Genomic DNA, 15,783 nt, shown 5'->3' with positions numbered 1-15,783 from the left:
CGCCTCTTCGACCTGTTTGTTTCCTCTCCACCTATCCTCTCCTCTATCCCTCTTCTATCCGCCTCCCACTCTTTCCCTATTTATTTCAAAACCCCCTTCCCCTCCCCCTTTTCTGATGAAGGGTCTAGGCCCGAAACGTCAGCCTCTCTGCTCCTATGATGCTGCTTGGCCTGCTGTGTTCATCCAGCCCTGCACCTTGTTGTCTCGGATTCTCCAGCATCTGCAGTTCCTACTATTACTAAGTTCCACTCTTTTCTATTTAGTCATGACCTCCATTCTAGGCCTGCTCTTTTTCCTGTGCTTATTCTTGATCTCCTCAATGTTATATCTACATGCTGCCACTAAACAGCATTATCTGATGTCATAGTTCCCCTGTACACTACAGATGAGTTGTGCATCACTACCACTTCTCTCTACTCCTACTGGTGTGTCCATTTTGAGCTGAACCAAACTGTTCACAACCTGATGAGTTTCTTCAGTACTTTTTTGTATTTGTTTCAGACTTCCAGCATTCACAGTATTTTTATTTAAGTTTATTCACAACCTTTGATATTTGACCCAAATGTTTGCAGTATGTTAGTTGATAGCCCTATCATCTGAGTCAGAAGATAGTGGATTCAAGTCCCACTCCAGTATTTAGGCCTAAAAGTCAAGGTCACCTTCTGTTGATTGATGGATTCTTGAAGGTGCTGGTTTTCAGTTGTGACGTTAAACTGCGGCCCCATCTGCTTACTTGGGTGAACAAAAAGATTCCATGTCATTATTTTGAAGAAAAGCAGGAGTAATCCCCTATGTCATGGCTAATATTTATTATCCCCCAATCAATATCACAAAAACAGAATATCTGGTCATTGTTAGTATCTGAGAAGGTTGCTTTGCATAAGTTAGCTGATAAATTCCTATATTACAATGATGACTATACTTCATTGGCTAATAAGTACTTTGGGAAACCATTCAGCCATATAAGTCACCGTATAAATGCAAGTCTTTTTCAACTTGTTGACCTTTATCTCAAACCTTGTATCCTCAACAGCACAAAGACCTTCATTTCACATGAGCTGTTATAGCTGTCCTGCTAAAACCATCATTCATGTTATCACCATGTTTAACTGGCCTAATGCTTTACTCATTGATTTTCCGATCTTCCATATTCCGCCATCTTGAAATAATTCAAAATTCTACTCCCTATATGCAGACATGGACTGAACTCTCCTCACCCACTGCCATTGTGCATGCGGATCTATGTTGGTTCTCAACCCACTAATTTTAAAATTGTTAACCTTGTTTGCAAATTCCTCCATGATTTTCAACCCTTTGTATCTCTAACTCCCTCAAAACTAACAATTCTTCAACTCTTGTCTCTTGTGCATCTTGGCTGCCTTTGCTCTTAACATGCCATCAGCCACATAGGCCAAAGCCTTGGAACTTTTTCCCTATCCTATCACTTTTTTCATCCTTCAAAAATACTCCTTAACACCAATCACTTCATTCCGTGGCCAAGTGGCTACCTTGGCAAAAAATCCTTCCCCTGCTTTCCCTAGCCGGCCTGCCTGCCTCCCATATGACTGAAAATTTCCAGGAAATTTGGGGATTTGCCACTCACACACCCACTGCCCCTTTCCTCCATCCAGTAGAGACTGGGCATGTGAGCCAAGTCAGGGGGTGGGCAATTTGGATGCAGTAATGTTCTTGTATACTTATTGACTTGGTCCTCCTTGGTACTGGATGTTATTAGATTTGGAGGTTCTGTGGAATGTTTACAATTGTTGTATGATTAGCTCATTTGGCTGGATGGCTGTTTGGAATGTAGTTCCCACACCATCTGACATTATCATGAAGGGCTGTCCTTCTCAATTGCTCCCTTGCCTAAGGTGTGTGACCCTCAGGTTAAACTTCCATCAGGTGTCTCTCTCTCTCTAATGAGAGAGCAGGCCTATGGTATGGTAGAACTATGGTGACTTTACCTTTACCTTCAGTGCTGAATGAAATTAATTTTACACGACCATTCAAATGGACTATAAATCAAGTATAAAAACCAAAAGAACTGCGGATGCTGTAAATCAGGAACAAAAACAAAGTTGCTGGAAAAGCTCAGCAGGTCTGGCAGCATCTGTGAAGGAGAAAACAGAGTTAACGTTTCGGGTCCAGTGACCTTTCCTCAGAACTCATATAAATCAAGTATGATGCCAAGTCTTTAGTGTTGGTGTTGCTGCAGACAGACAAATGGAGCATATTTGATCACGCTACTACTTGTATTTCTACCAGGCTAGCCGCTTTCCTTTTAAATACTTGACTACTGGAACTATAAGATTATGGTTGGATTGGTAGTTTCAGGCCTAATAGCCTTCATGAAGCAACACAGCTCCATCTTGTGGAGGAAAAAGCAGATGTGTTATACAGTTCTGTCAGTGAATCATGTAGATTATGAGGCTAGTTAATAAAATGTCTGTGGCTTAGGTGGCCCATTCTTTTTGTTAATGGTAACAATAGCCTTTTGAAAATAATTCAAAGGTTACCATTATGGTGACATACCGTGTGATTTTTCTTTTCACAGAGAGCTAGAGCAAAGCTTAAACTTATGGATAAAGAAATGAAGCAGTTCAGGTGGGAGCACGAAGTATTAGAACAGCGTTTTTGCAAGGTAGGTTACAATAACAATATTTACTAAATTGCAGCTTCTCAAATATGCAGGAGTCATCCTGGTTCTAATGATGTGGTGGGAAATTGGAAAGACTGTGGTTGTGAGACAAGTTGTGAACTGAAATCAGACCACAGGAACAGAAGTAGCCACCTGTTTGCTCTATTTTGGATGATCTGTACCTCAACTCACATTAGCTGCTTTAACTCAATTCTCCGTGACATGCTTACCTGACGAAATAAAACAATTCATCTCAGTCTTGAAAGATTAGTTGTTTTTTTCCCAGAATTCATAGCCTTTTGGGAAACTACTCTAGATTTATTCATAAGACAGGCAATTTCTGACACTTGCAGAAACACATCGAATCTTAAAGTTAGAGAGATTAATATTAATAACATTGAGCAAGAATTTTAATGATGCCATCAATATGTTACAAGGACTTGGACTGTAGAGTCCTGAAGATCTGGAGTTCAAATCCAATCGTGGCAGTTGTGGAATTTAAATTCAGTCAATTCAATAAAAAATGTTAGCAAGTTAATATCAATAATGGTGACCATGTGGCTACAGAATTGTCATCTGATTCTTTAATATCCTTTTTAAGGAAAGCACTCTAGTTTTGTCCTTGTCTGGTCTACCTGGATTTCCATACCCAGAGCAATATGATTGTCTGTTAACTGCCCTCTGAAATAGACTAGCAAGCCATTCATTTGTATCAATTCATTGGCATTACTCTAATAAGAATAATATCGATCCAATATTGTCCTTGGTATTTGATTTGACCACAACAAGGCAAAGGCATGCTCAGCCCAAATGAATGTATAAAGTTTGCCTGATGAACATATCAAAATTGGGAGAGCTGTCCAAACACTAGTAAGCAACAGCCTGTCATTACGATGCTCTGAATTATACGTTTCAGAAAATTTCTTGAACTCCATCACCATCCCTGTCTCACTGGTGATATAATAGCATAATGTCAGAAAGGAGTTATCCTGGGAGCCCTTAACATTGATTCCAAGCAGTTTATGGCATCAGATAAAATTTGGACAAGGTAAGTTCCTACCAATTATGTTCACTGACTTCCCTCAGCTGATGAGTCAGTATATTCTGGCTGGTGCACTTAAATGTTAGTTGCAAAGATTACTTTGGTTGCATGACAATTTACATAGTTGGCCAAGTCCTGAATGACGTAGCTATTAAACTGAGCTTATGGAGGGTGGAGAGAGAATTGACATGAAGGAGTAACCTACTTGGCCTTGTCCTCCCTAATCTACCTGCCACAGATACCTGTGTCCATGACAATATGTTGGGAGTGATAATCACAGTCTTTGTGGAGATGAAATCCCACTTTTATACTGAAGATACCCTCCATCATATTATGTCACATGGGGTAGATTAAGAACAGATCTAGTTGCTCAAAATTGGATATTCATGAGGAGCTGTAGCCCATTAGCAACAACAGAATTAACCACAATCTGTAAACTCATGGCTTCCCATATCTCTTACTCTACCATTGCATCAAGTTATGCGACCAAAACTCTTCAAATGAGGAATCTAGAAGAACATACTGGGAACAGCAACAGGATTACCTAAGAATAAGTTGCCAACCTGGTGAAATGTGCATGCTAAGAACAGGAAAGACAGTGCTAACGTCAGAGTTAGTATTTGCACAACCGGTGGATCAAGTCCAACCTCCAGTCCTGCCACATTCAGGCCTAGATGATGATGGACAATTAAGCAACTAATGGGAGCAGGTGGATCAATGAACATGTCCACGCCCAATAATGGTGGGGCACTGCATGACTGTAGAAGTTCAATCTTAGGAACAGGTGCATTGAGTATAGGAGTTGGGAGGTCATGTTTTGGTTATACAGGACATTGGTTAGGCTTTTTTTGGAATACTGCATGCAAGTCTGGTCTGCCTGGTATAGGAAAGATGTTATGAAACTTGAAAGGGTTCAGAAAAGATTTACAGGGATGTTGCCAGGGTTGGAGGGGTTTGAGTTACAGGGAGAGGCTGAATGTACTGGGGCTATTTTCCCTGGAGTGTCAGACGCTGGGTTGTGACCTTATAGAGGCTTATAAAATCATGAGGGCGTGGATAGAGTAAATAGACAAGGTCTTTTCCCCGGGGTGGGGAGTCCAAAACTAGAGGGCATAGGTTTAAGGTGAGACGGGAAAGATTTAAAAAGGGCCTAAGGGGCAACATTTTCATGCAAAGGCTGGTGCGTGAATGGAATGAGCTGTCAGAGGAAGAGGTACAGGTTGGTACAATTACAACATTTAAAAGGTATCTGGATGGGTGTATGAATAAGAAGGGCTTAGAGGGTTATGGGCCAAATGCTGGCAAGTGGGACTAGATTTATATAGGACTTCCGTGCTGTACATCTCTATGACTCTAAATGCCGCATGGATAATCCATCCAGACATCCACGTGAGGTCCCAATCAAAACAGAACCCTTACTTCAGCCAAATGAATTAGTGCCCCATGATATCTAGAAATGGCTTATGTGCACTGGATATGGCATAGGCTTGTGCCACAACATGAACAAAAAAAAAGTCATGTTGAAGACAAGCCTCATAGCTAACTGCATTTTCAGCTAGGTAACACGCTAGGTAACCTTAGAAAGTGAAATTTTGTTAAGGTGTATCTTGTCCATGAAAAGGTAAGTCCAATTCAATCAATAACCACACATTATCCTACTCAGGATCATGAGCAAAGTGTTGGAAGTGTCATCTTTGTTGCTATCAAGTGATACAATCATCAATAACCCATTCAAATTCTTAGTTTGGGTTTTACCAGAACAACAGTCCTATACTTTATTACAGTTTTAGGCCAAAAGTGGACAAAAGAGCTTCATCTCAGAGGTAAGGAATGAATGCTTTCCCTTGATATCAAGACAGCATTTGAATAAGCGTGGTTTTGGGCTATAGTAAAATTGGAGTTAGCAGGAATGACAGGAAAGATCTCCACCTACTGGAATTATTTTATTTATGGGATGTGCTAAATCAGTTAACCCCCTGCCGTCTAGTTCCGTGCCATCTTATCTCACCTCACTCACTGCTTGAAAGAAAGCATCTAAACACAACTCACAATAAGTTCTAGTAATATGTATTTAAGAAGTGCAGCAATTCCTTATCCAGCCCTTTTCAGTTTTAGTTTGCAATTAAAAATAAGGAAAAATTAAAAAGATGCAGTCTTGACCTTGCCAGCACCATCCACAAAAAGCTGTGCCTAATTTCTTAAAGCAAAGCAACGAGAAGCATTTTCACAACGATGGTAATGACAAATCAAAATAAACTAAGGAGTGAAAGAGATAGCAAGATGATTGCAAATGATAAATTTTAATATCAAGCATGGGGTTAAGACAGATGAAGTATGTGCAATAATAATTACAGAGACTAAAAACGGAATTGGAAAAACGACTGCTGCCAGTTGTATATAATTTTTAAAAATTTAGTTCTTCTGAAACTATGACCAGTCGCACAGCCATCTTTGGATAGTAAATATGTCCAATCCCATGAATTTTACAAGATGTATAGATAACAGGTGAGTTGGTATTTGTGTAACACGCAATATGATAATTTTACAAAAAGAATTATATTCAGAATTGTGAGAAAAGTAAGGTTTCACTGTCATAATTTCAAATAATGCCTTCCAAAATCCACCAACTTATCAACATGTGAATGAGTCTTAATATAATTGACATGGTTTATTTGTTTTTACCTAACTTTACACATATCTAATAAAATAGATTTTCTTTTTATTGAGGTTCAAGAAGAACGGGATGATCTTTATAACAAGTTTGACAAAGCCATTCAGGAGGTTCAGCAGAAAACTGGTTTGAAAAATGTTATCCTTGAGCAGAAACTTAGTGTCCTGTCTGAGTGCCTGGAGAAGAAAGAAGCACAGCTAAATGAGGTCCTCGCTGCTTCTAACCTTGACCCCACTGCACTCAGTATGATCAGTCGCAAACTGGAGGTATTGCTAGAACGCTCTGCCTTTCTCTTTCCCTCACCTTGTCATAGTGCATTGACTTCTTGTTGTTTGAAGGTTGGGCTACAATTGGGAAACTTCAATATGAGGTTACAGAGATGGTTTGGAGGGTTTAGTTTTGGGTGGGATGCTCTTCAGAGAGTTGGTGCAGAATAGCCTCTTTCTGCACTGTCAGGATTCTATGATTCATTCTTTAAGGAGCTATAAATACAACACTTTTCAAATCTGTACATATTCACATATAAAAGGATGAACAAAATATTTTGAGAGATGACAGCAAATAAAATCATATCATATTGGCGTACATTTATCATTCTCATACAAAATTTCAAAAAAAGGTGAGATTTATCATTTTAATCCTCAAACATTATTCTGTGGCTGGAATATTGGTGACATGGTTAGTAAAAATTGGCATCTATCCATGGCAGAACAATTTGATTTTCCCCCAAACAAGCACCATGTAGGCAGACCAGCTGCAGTGCCTGCCAATATTGCCAATGAGGTCACCAATTTCAGGTTCAGTCCTCATCAATACTGCCAGTGAGTTCTGGTATCAAATATGCACGACATCAACCTGGTTCTGAGAGGTTAGGATGTCACATTTCCCATCTATGAAACAGGATGATAGGTCAGTTGGAGGGGAAAGTGATCCCTGGTATAAAATGGCTGTCTTTAGGCATTATAGATGAAAGAGAGCCACATGTAGTCCTCCTGAACACAAAAATAAAATCTTGAAATCTCTTGGACTGTTCTTTGAGCAAACTCTCAATGGCTCTTTAAGGCTGCTCAACATCTAACACAACTGGTTTGAATGTGTTGCTGATACTTGTAACAAATAATATCAGAATATCTGCAACCATGGGATGTCACAGGCATCCGTCTTCTCCATCTCATACATTCAGTGTAACTCTTCTGCAACCACTCTGCGGTGTCTTTCATCCAAGTCCACCCACATTGATTCCTTTTTCTGGAGTGTGCAATACACTTTTTATCGGATGTCATGAGGGCATGGGAAATATATATGCAAGTTCCACTTATCGAACAAGATGTATGTTGAACAAAGAAATTGTAACTGCCTGAAATATATGGATGATCTTTCTTTCAAGATGAAGTGAAACTGCTTTGAGTATGGTAACTTGAAGGTAATGTTACTGGATTTGTGATCCAGGGGCTCTGATAAATGTTCTACTGACTTGAGTTCAAATTTGACTACGACTACTAGAGGAACTTAACTTTAATTATTTAAAGCAGGGATGAAATTCCAGTCCCAGTAATGGTGACTGAAACTAGCAGGTTATCCCAAAAACTCAACTGGTTTACTCATATCCAGTGACAGAAATCTGCAATCCTTTCCTGAACTGGCTAACATTTACTGCAGATGCACTGCAATGTGGTTGACTTTTAACAGCCATCTGAAATGGTATTGCAAGCTGTATAATTGTGTCAAACCACTAGAGAGAAAAAAAAAACACTAGATGTAGCTAAACGTGAACTATAGAAAGTTGCTCAAGAAATAGCTCACCATCAGCTTCTCAAGGGTAATAATAGTTGGACAACAAATGCTCATCTTACTGGCATAATTACATCTCAAGAATGAATTTAAAGAAATTGCTTCTTAAGTTTTAAACTATAAATACAAATTATGTAAAGCTCTGATTACAATATATAGAATGTAGCAGTTGTCTTACATGTTTGGTTGTTTTTCAGGATGTCCTGGACTCCAAGAACAATGTTATAAAGGACTTGCAGTATGAACTAGCTCGGGTTTGTAAGGTATGAGTGAAATGTGTAATTGAGTTCTACTACTGCATTGTAGTAATATTACAGTGTCTTTGCATTTTCTCCAGAACTAGTGTGTTTCACTCATTGCATTGCATAAAAATAACCTTTCCTCACATATTGAGTATCTGCTAAGCACCTGAAATTTTTGTACTCTAGGTATCAATCCTTCAATTATTGGAAGCCATTTCTCTTTATTTACTCTATCTAAACCTTGCATGATTTAAACAACCTCTACTAAGTACAGTATATTCTTAGCCTTTCTGTCTGCTATAACAAGAACAAACCATGGGCTCTCCAGCAGAGAACAATTTTCTTTAATCTTTTGGAGGTTTATTTTGATGAAGCAGAAATTGTCCAAACATTTTGGAAATTATTCAACTTACTTGGATTCCTGGAGACTAATATTCTTCTCATGTTACTAAAGAACCTTTAGCCTCCTGAGGTAAAGAAAACATCATCTTGTCATTAGGTTGTAAAACCATGTGACATTGTATCATCTCCTGTGATGCAAACAGTCTAATTAACATACCACACAGTAAAGCTTAATCCCTTTGCTGTCTCCCCTCAAATCTGTGACTTTTTTATGGGATGCCTAATGTGGTAGCTTGGCTAGACTGTCTGAACATGTTCTCATCTCCTTTGGAGGAGACTGGGAATTCAAGCTGTAGTGATTGTAATGAGGTCCCTGACTGGGCTGTTAACCTGGTCCAATCAGGGAGCCCTGGCTGACAGATATAAACAAGAGTGTCAGAGGTTCTGTTCACTCTGAGAGTTGGCTCTGGGGAAGCTGGACCATGTCAAGTACCCTGCACGTGTAAATAAAGGGTAATGTGGTGATGGGACACTGGCCTCTGTGGACAGACAGAGAATTGCCTGATGACTCTGGTTCAGCAATTGAATTGCCATTTGGATAGCTTGATGAATATATCATCTCTACTCTGTTTGATTGTGTTGATGACTGCTTCAACTATGGAGAAAGTAGTGCATGTCTATTCTGTTGCAGTGTACCATTTTCGGTTGTATGAGCTAATACTGTGGATCCTTGAGTTCTAACCCACCTGGCCCATTTAGTTTTATGTGCAATTGTAAAAAACATTTATATTCTCCAACCATGGTCAGTATCAGAAGGATTAAACACTGCTGTCATCCAACATTTGTCCAAGGGAAAGCATCACAATATCATCAATATCTTCTATTTCATAGATCTTGTTGCCTGTTGAAGACTTCTCCTTTTATTCATTCTATACAAACTTGTTGGTGTGATGCACAATCTGAAAGTGACACTTTTTGCAAAAAATTACTTTTGTGCTCTTTGGCACAGCAATTTTTGTGGCTGCCTTTTCTGCCACATTGATTTCTGTTGGTAGGGGCAGTTGATAAATGCTCTTCCTGTCATCTCTGCTTTTGCACAACCACTTCTGTGCTTTTGAATTTTGGCATATCCCATAAATTGGCTCAGTGGAGTATGGCTCTGTCCTTCTCCCAAATCATCAATTTGTTTTGCTTCCTGACTTCAGCTTCTCTGTTCAGTTAAATTGCCTTTGGGGAACATGGATCAGATAACACTTCATCCAAGATTCTGACAGTAATTTGGTGCCTGGTTTCCTTTTACCTGCCATTTTCACAGTTCTGTACAATCCTGTACGGATCATTGCTAGAAGTATCAATGCATTCCCCTTTTCCCTGGGTGTACTTCTTAAAGTAGGCCCACTCAGCAAAAGGTATGTTTCTGTAGATTGAAGTGAATATCAAATGTTTTTGTTACTTTTTCATACATAGCTTTTTTTGGTCAATGCCCTTCCTGAGCATGGTGGCTCAGTGGTTAGCACTGCTGCCTCACAGTGCCGAGGATCCGGGTTCGATTTCACCCTCGGGTGACTGTCTGTGTGGAGTTTGCACATACTCCCCGTGTCTGTGTGGGTTTCCTCCGGGTGCTCTTTTTTTTTCTCCCACAGTCCAAATACGTGCAGGTTAGGTGGATTGGCCATGCTAAATTGTCCATAGTGTTGAGGGATGTGTAGGCTAAGATAGTGGGATGGGTCTGGGTGGGATGTTGTTCAGAGAGTCAGTGTGGACTTGACTTGGCCTCTAGAGATTCTAAAAATATCATTTGCTCGGCTATCCATTGCATACAATAGTATGCTGGTCTATTCATTTCAACTTCAGAGCCAGAGCAGAATCAGTTCAATAGCTGGTAACTCTTCAACACCAATTTAGCCGCACTTTTGGATTGGGACCTGGGTGAAGCTTCCCAGTAAAGATGGAGGCTTCTCCATATTGTTCTTTCACTCACTGTCACATATATTTGTGCTCCAGTTGTGCTATGAAAGAATATATACAGTTTCTGCTGAAGTTAGGGAGACATTAACTTAAAAAACACAGCTTCATCTTGCCAGAGATAGTAGGAACTACAGATGCTGGAGAATGTGAGGTAACAAGGTGTACAGCTGGATGAACACAGCAGGCCAAGCAGCATCAGAGGAGCAGGAAAGCTGACGTTTCGGGCCTAGACCCTTTTTCAGAAACGGGGGAGGGGAAGGGCATTCTGAAATAACTAGGGAGAGAGGGGGAGGTGGATAGAAGATGGATAAAGGAGAAGATAGGTGGAGAGGAGACAGACAGGTCAAAGAAGCGGGGGTGGTGCCAGTAAAGGTGAGTGTAGGTGGGGAGTTAGGGAGGGGATAGGTCAGTCCAGGGAGGACGGACAGGTCAAGGAGGCGGGATGAGGCTAGTAGGGAGGAGATGGGGTGGGGCTTGAGGTGGGAGGAGGGGATAGGTGGGAGGAAGGACAGGTTAGGGAGGCGGGAACCAGCTGGGCTGGTTTTGGGATGCGGTTAGAGGAGGGGAGATTTTGAAGCTTGTGAAGTCCACATTGATACCATTGGGCTGCAGGGTTCCCAAGCGAAATATGAGGTGCTGTTCCTGCAACCTTCGGGTGGCATCGTTGTGGCACTGTAGGAGGCCCAGGATGGACATGTCGTCTAAGGAATGGGAGGGGGAGTTGAAATGGTTCGTGACTGGGAGGTACAGTTGTTTGTTATGAACCAAGCGTAGGTGTTCCGCAAAGCGGTCCCCAAGCCTCCGCTTGGTTTCCCCGATGTAGAGGAGGCCACATCGGGAACAGCGGATGCAGTATACCACATTAGCAGATGTGCAGGTGAACATCTGCTTGATGTGGAAGGTCTTCTTGGGGCCTGGGTTGGGAGTGAGGGGGAAGGTGTAGGGGCAGGTGTAGCACTTCCTGCGGTTGCAGGGAAAAGTGCCAGGTGTGGTGGGGCTGGAGAGGAGTGTGGAGCTGACAAGGGAGTCACGGAGAGAGTGGTCCCTCCGGAAAGCAGATAAGGGTGGGGAAGGAAAAATGTCTTTGGTGGGGTCGGATTGCAGATGGCGGAAGTGCCGGAGGATGATGCGTTGGATCCGGATGTTGGTGGGGTGGTACGTGAGGACAAGAGGGATTCTGTTTTGTTTGTTATTGCAGGGAGGGGGATGAGAGATGAGTTGCGGGAAATGCAGGAGACACGGTCGAGGGCGTTCTTGACCACTGAGGGGGGTATGTTTCATGGTCCTTGCCATGAAACTTCAAGGGAGAGCAAGACCATATGATACTGCATAATGTGCTGTTGTGATGTACACTGTCTCATTAGTATATCGCCCAATCAAGCTTAAACCTTACATTACAAAGACCCACACATACCTTTGGTGGTTGACCATTGTTCTGATTACTCCTCATTGTTTTGAAGTTTGTCCAATTGTCTTTGTGAAGGCTTCTGGTAAAATACATACTTGTAGAAGTACTCTTTAAAGGAGGATAGCTAGAAGTGGGTGGAACTTGAAAAGAAATAGTTCCATATTGCAGGCTTAACTAAAATAAACATTGGACAATTCTAATTCAGTTAGGAAGAAACACACCAATGTCATGCTAACAGATTGTCTTTTCAACAGATTCAGAATGAATGTTTTGTCAAAAGTCATCCTGGCTATTGACAGCTTTGTTCTTTAAAATTTATAATAATGGTTATTCTTTGCACAAAGTATAGTTCAAGAGGAAACTTGTCAAGGTCCAATGACGTCAGATAATGTTTGCCTCTAAGAGAGGTTGACCATTTTCAATATGTGCAAAGACACATTGTCCCAGATTTTTTGCGGGCCAGACAGTAGTTAAGAGATAGAAGTTGTACGTGTGAACCCTGCGGAATCTCCATTATAACATAGAGAGGTATTTCCTGTACTCAGGGTCAATCTGAATACACAGGATCAATCTGTATACTCAGATATCTGCAACTAAACCTCCCCCAACCACTTAACCACCGTTCCCTCCCTCGCCACACTTTAAATCGACACCACTCTTGGATCTGACATCTCCCATGCTGCCGCCTGACCCTACTGGGCCCAACTTGACCGAAACCCGTGCCCCTACTGGACCCGACTTGACCTGATTTCGTCACCACTAGACCTGAACCTCTTTGACCCAACACCAGCCTTCACCGGACCTGATTTCTCCCACCTATCCTGACCTACCCTATATACTGCACCATTTCCCTTGCCACTTGGCACCCTGTCCACTTGACATCTTGCCCTGTTTCCCACTTGGTATCCTACCCATTTGCCACCCTATTATCTCCTTACCTGGCACCCTACTCCCTCCCTAACCAACACTCTAGTGGCACCTGACCCTCTACCAATCTGGTATCCTACCCTGGCATCCTACTGCTCCCCAACTAGCACCCTGTGCAGATGATATTCTACTCACCTGGCACTGTACCCAGCTGACACCCTACTAACCTGACACTCTTCCCGCTAATTATCTAGCACCCTACCCCGCCATAGTTGACACTTCCCAGCTGCCATCCTTCTTACCTGACACCCTATTTACCTGGCACCCTATCCCCACTACCCTGCCAGCATCGTACCATCACACTTACCTTGTGTCCTTATGGCTTGACAGTGGCTGTCAAACTGGCTACCAGGACTTTGACATTTCAGAATATGGCAGCTGAAAAGGAGACATAGTTTGTCCTCCTTTGACATTTCTGCATTTAGAAGAAACTGTGAGAATTGAAGCACGGCTCTGCATTTCTGAGGGAGTCCAGAGCAAAATCGTCCTTAATAAATGTGGAGCTCACATTCTTTCATAAAACGAATGTATGTGGGATTGCCAGCCCTCAGAAAATCCAGCCCAGAAATTACTGCAAACTTATTGATGAACAATTTTTTTGAAAGAGCCAATGGAATACCTACCTTCTGTGCTGCACTATGCTGTCACTTTGTAACAAGTCTGGTATTGTGATTTCTTTCCTTTCTGTCCCTTTAACCCAGTATCACCATTAATTTGTGGCACTGACAACTACCAAACAGCAGTGCACTTAAATTTTTAGATACTTGTTGAAAAATAAGTCTTGCTTTAAATAAGTTGTAGGACTTTTGAGTAGAAGTTAATTATTTCTCTAACTAGTAGGAAACTATTTGCTTTGCATATGCTGCACCATTGTGATTCATTAATTTCCAGCAAAAAATAATTTGTAATGATGACCCATATCTCAGTGGTTTCTGAATATTTGTTAATAGCTAAACCTTAGGTAAAGAAATGTTAGCTTTTTGAAAAGAGATGCAGGAATTATACAACTTTTGACAGATCATATTTAAAAATAAATATCTCAGCTGGAAATAAGCTCACCTTGGTGTACATGCCTTGATTCAAGGCTTGAGTATATAAATTCTAGGCCATTAAATGCCAGTAATTAATTACTGAATGTGCACTGTACTGGTGGCAGCGCCAGTTTTCGAATGATGGTAAAATCTATGGCATATTCTGACGGTTCAGGTAAATTTTTAAAATTCCATGGTAGTATTTGAAAAACAAGATCTGTGTTGTGGCCAAAATTCCTCTCTCAAAAAACATCATCCAAAACGAATGAATGGTCACTAATTTCACTCCTGTTTGTGAGAATCTGTTATTACATAAGCAATATGGCAGCTATTTTAATAACAGTTGCTGCATTCAAATTAATTCATTGTATATAGCATGCTTTGAAGCATTAATCAGAAATCTGAGGTGGCGCCATTTAAATACAGTCTGTCTGTTTGCCGCGTTTTCATACAGGTTCTTTGTAGATATATGGTTGCAATATGGAAAAGATAATTTTAATGTAAAAGTTTAAGGACATATTTTCTGTGGGATTATGGAGTAAAAGTTGACACTCTGATTTTTACACAGGCACACAACGATTTGCTGCGAACATATGAAGCAAAACTGACCGCATTTGGAATTCCAGTAGATGAGCTTGGATTCAAACCACTAGAGACTGCCTTTTGTGGACAGAAGATTGGTCAGGGCCCAGCTGGGCTGGTTGCTGCTTCAACATAGGTCTGGTGTATAATTTAGATATCCTAATAATATGTCCAACACTTGGTTACCAATAACTAAGATTGGTAACATTCCTAATTATGATGTAATACAAATTGCTCTGAGAAAACCTGTCAGGGGATGTCTTTTTAACACTAGAAATTAATGAAGTGAAGTTTGTAAATACTTCATGGCTTTGAAACTTGCAATTTTTTTTAAAGTAAGAATGAATATTTAAAGTATACTTATAGGATCTGATTGGATTCCTGTACACCAGAATAAATATTCCATTAATTTGAACAACACAGAATACACCTTTTTTTGCTGGTAACGTCAGGATTTTGCTAATGACTTAACACCAGTCACTAAATTGTGTAGAGAAATCTGACAATTTCTGGCTATCTTACCTAGCTCAGCTTCATTCAATGCAGCTAACATGTTAAAACTTTGGAATATTCTATGTCACTAATCATGTTTTTCATGCATAGCTATAACATTCTACTTTAAGTTACAGATTTCTTGAAAACTAAACTCTAGTTACTTTTTGAAATCTCAAGCATGAGTTCCAAACTAAAATCCTCTCACTTCAAGCAACCACCTACCTATATTTTGTTAACAATCCTGTACCATTCATTTTTCCATAGGCTGTTCCGTCACTATGGCAACTGTCACAATGAATTGCAGACTCTGGTAATCTGGTGACTTTCTGGAGCAAGCACCTAAATTGTCCTCACGATCCCATTGTCAAGTTTTTGAAAATAATCATGTTCTACAATTAATCATGCACAGTGCTGTAGGCAATTTACCAATAATAATAAAATTCTTGAACTTCTTCTTATTTCCAATTGTCATGATTTTACTGTATACAATTGAGAAACTTGGTAATGCCCATTTCAATTACATTTAAAGTTTATCTCTCATGCTTGATGCCTCCACACATCAAGGCTGTTGTGGAAAGCTACTTGTTCACCTCAGCATTTTTACATTTGCTAGTTCCAAAGTCAAATGAGTTTAAAAGAAAATATA

The 15,783-nt window shown here is 40.5% G+C and overlaps 1 protein-coding gene across 1 annotated transcript in view; it reads left to right on the top strand.

The window, feature by feature from the left end:
• Positions 1–15,589, top strand: part of gas8 (growth arrest-specific 8) — a 25,722-nt gene extending 10,133 nt beyond the window's left edge. Inside the window, exons 8-12 of the mRNA XM_020515438.2 lie at positions 2,555–2,641; positions 6,408–6,617; positions 8,340–8,405; positions 14,629–14,778; positions 15,402–15,589. Of these exons, the coding sequence (XP_020371027.1) occupies positions 2,555–2,641; positions 6,408–6,617; positions 8,340–8,405; positions 14,629–14,778 (513 nt within the window). The 3' untranslated portion in view covers positions 15,402–15,589. The remainder of the gene's footprint in view (positions 1–2,554; positions 2,642–6,407; positions 6,618–8,339; positions 8,406–14,628; positions 14,779–15,401) is intronic.
• The last annotated feature ends 194 nt before the right edge of the window (positions 15,590–15,783 follow it).

The sequence above is a fragment of the Rhincodon typus genome, chromosome 15, assembly GCF_021869965.1.
Source record: "Rhincodon typus isolate 14 chromosome 15, sRhiTyp1.1, whole genome shotgun sequence".
Classification (NCBI taxonomy): domain Eukaryota; kingdom Metazoa; phylum Chordata; class Chondrichthyes; order Orectolobiformes; family Rhincodontidae; genus Rhincodon; species Rhincodon typus.
Note: the sequence above shows the minus strand (reverse complement) of the source record. Positions and strands in the feature narration are given on the sequence as shown.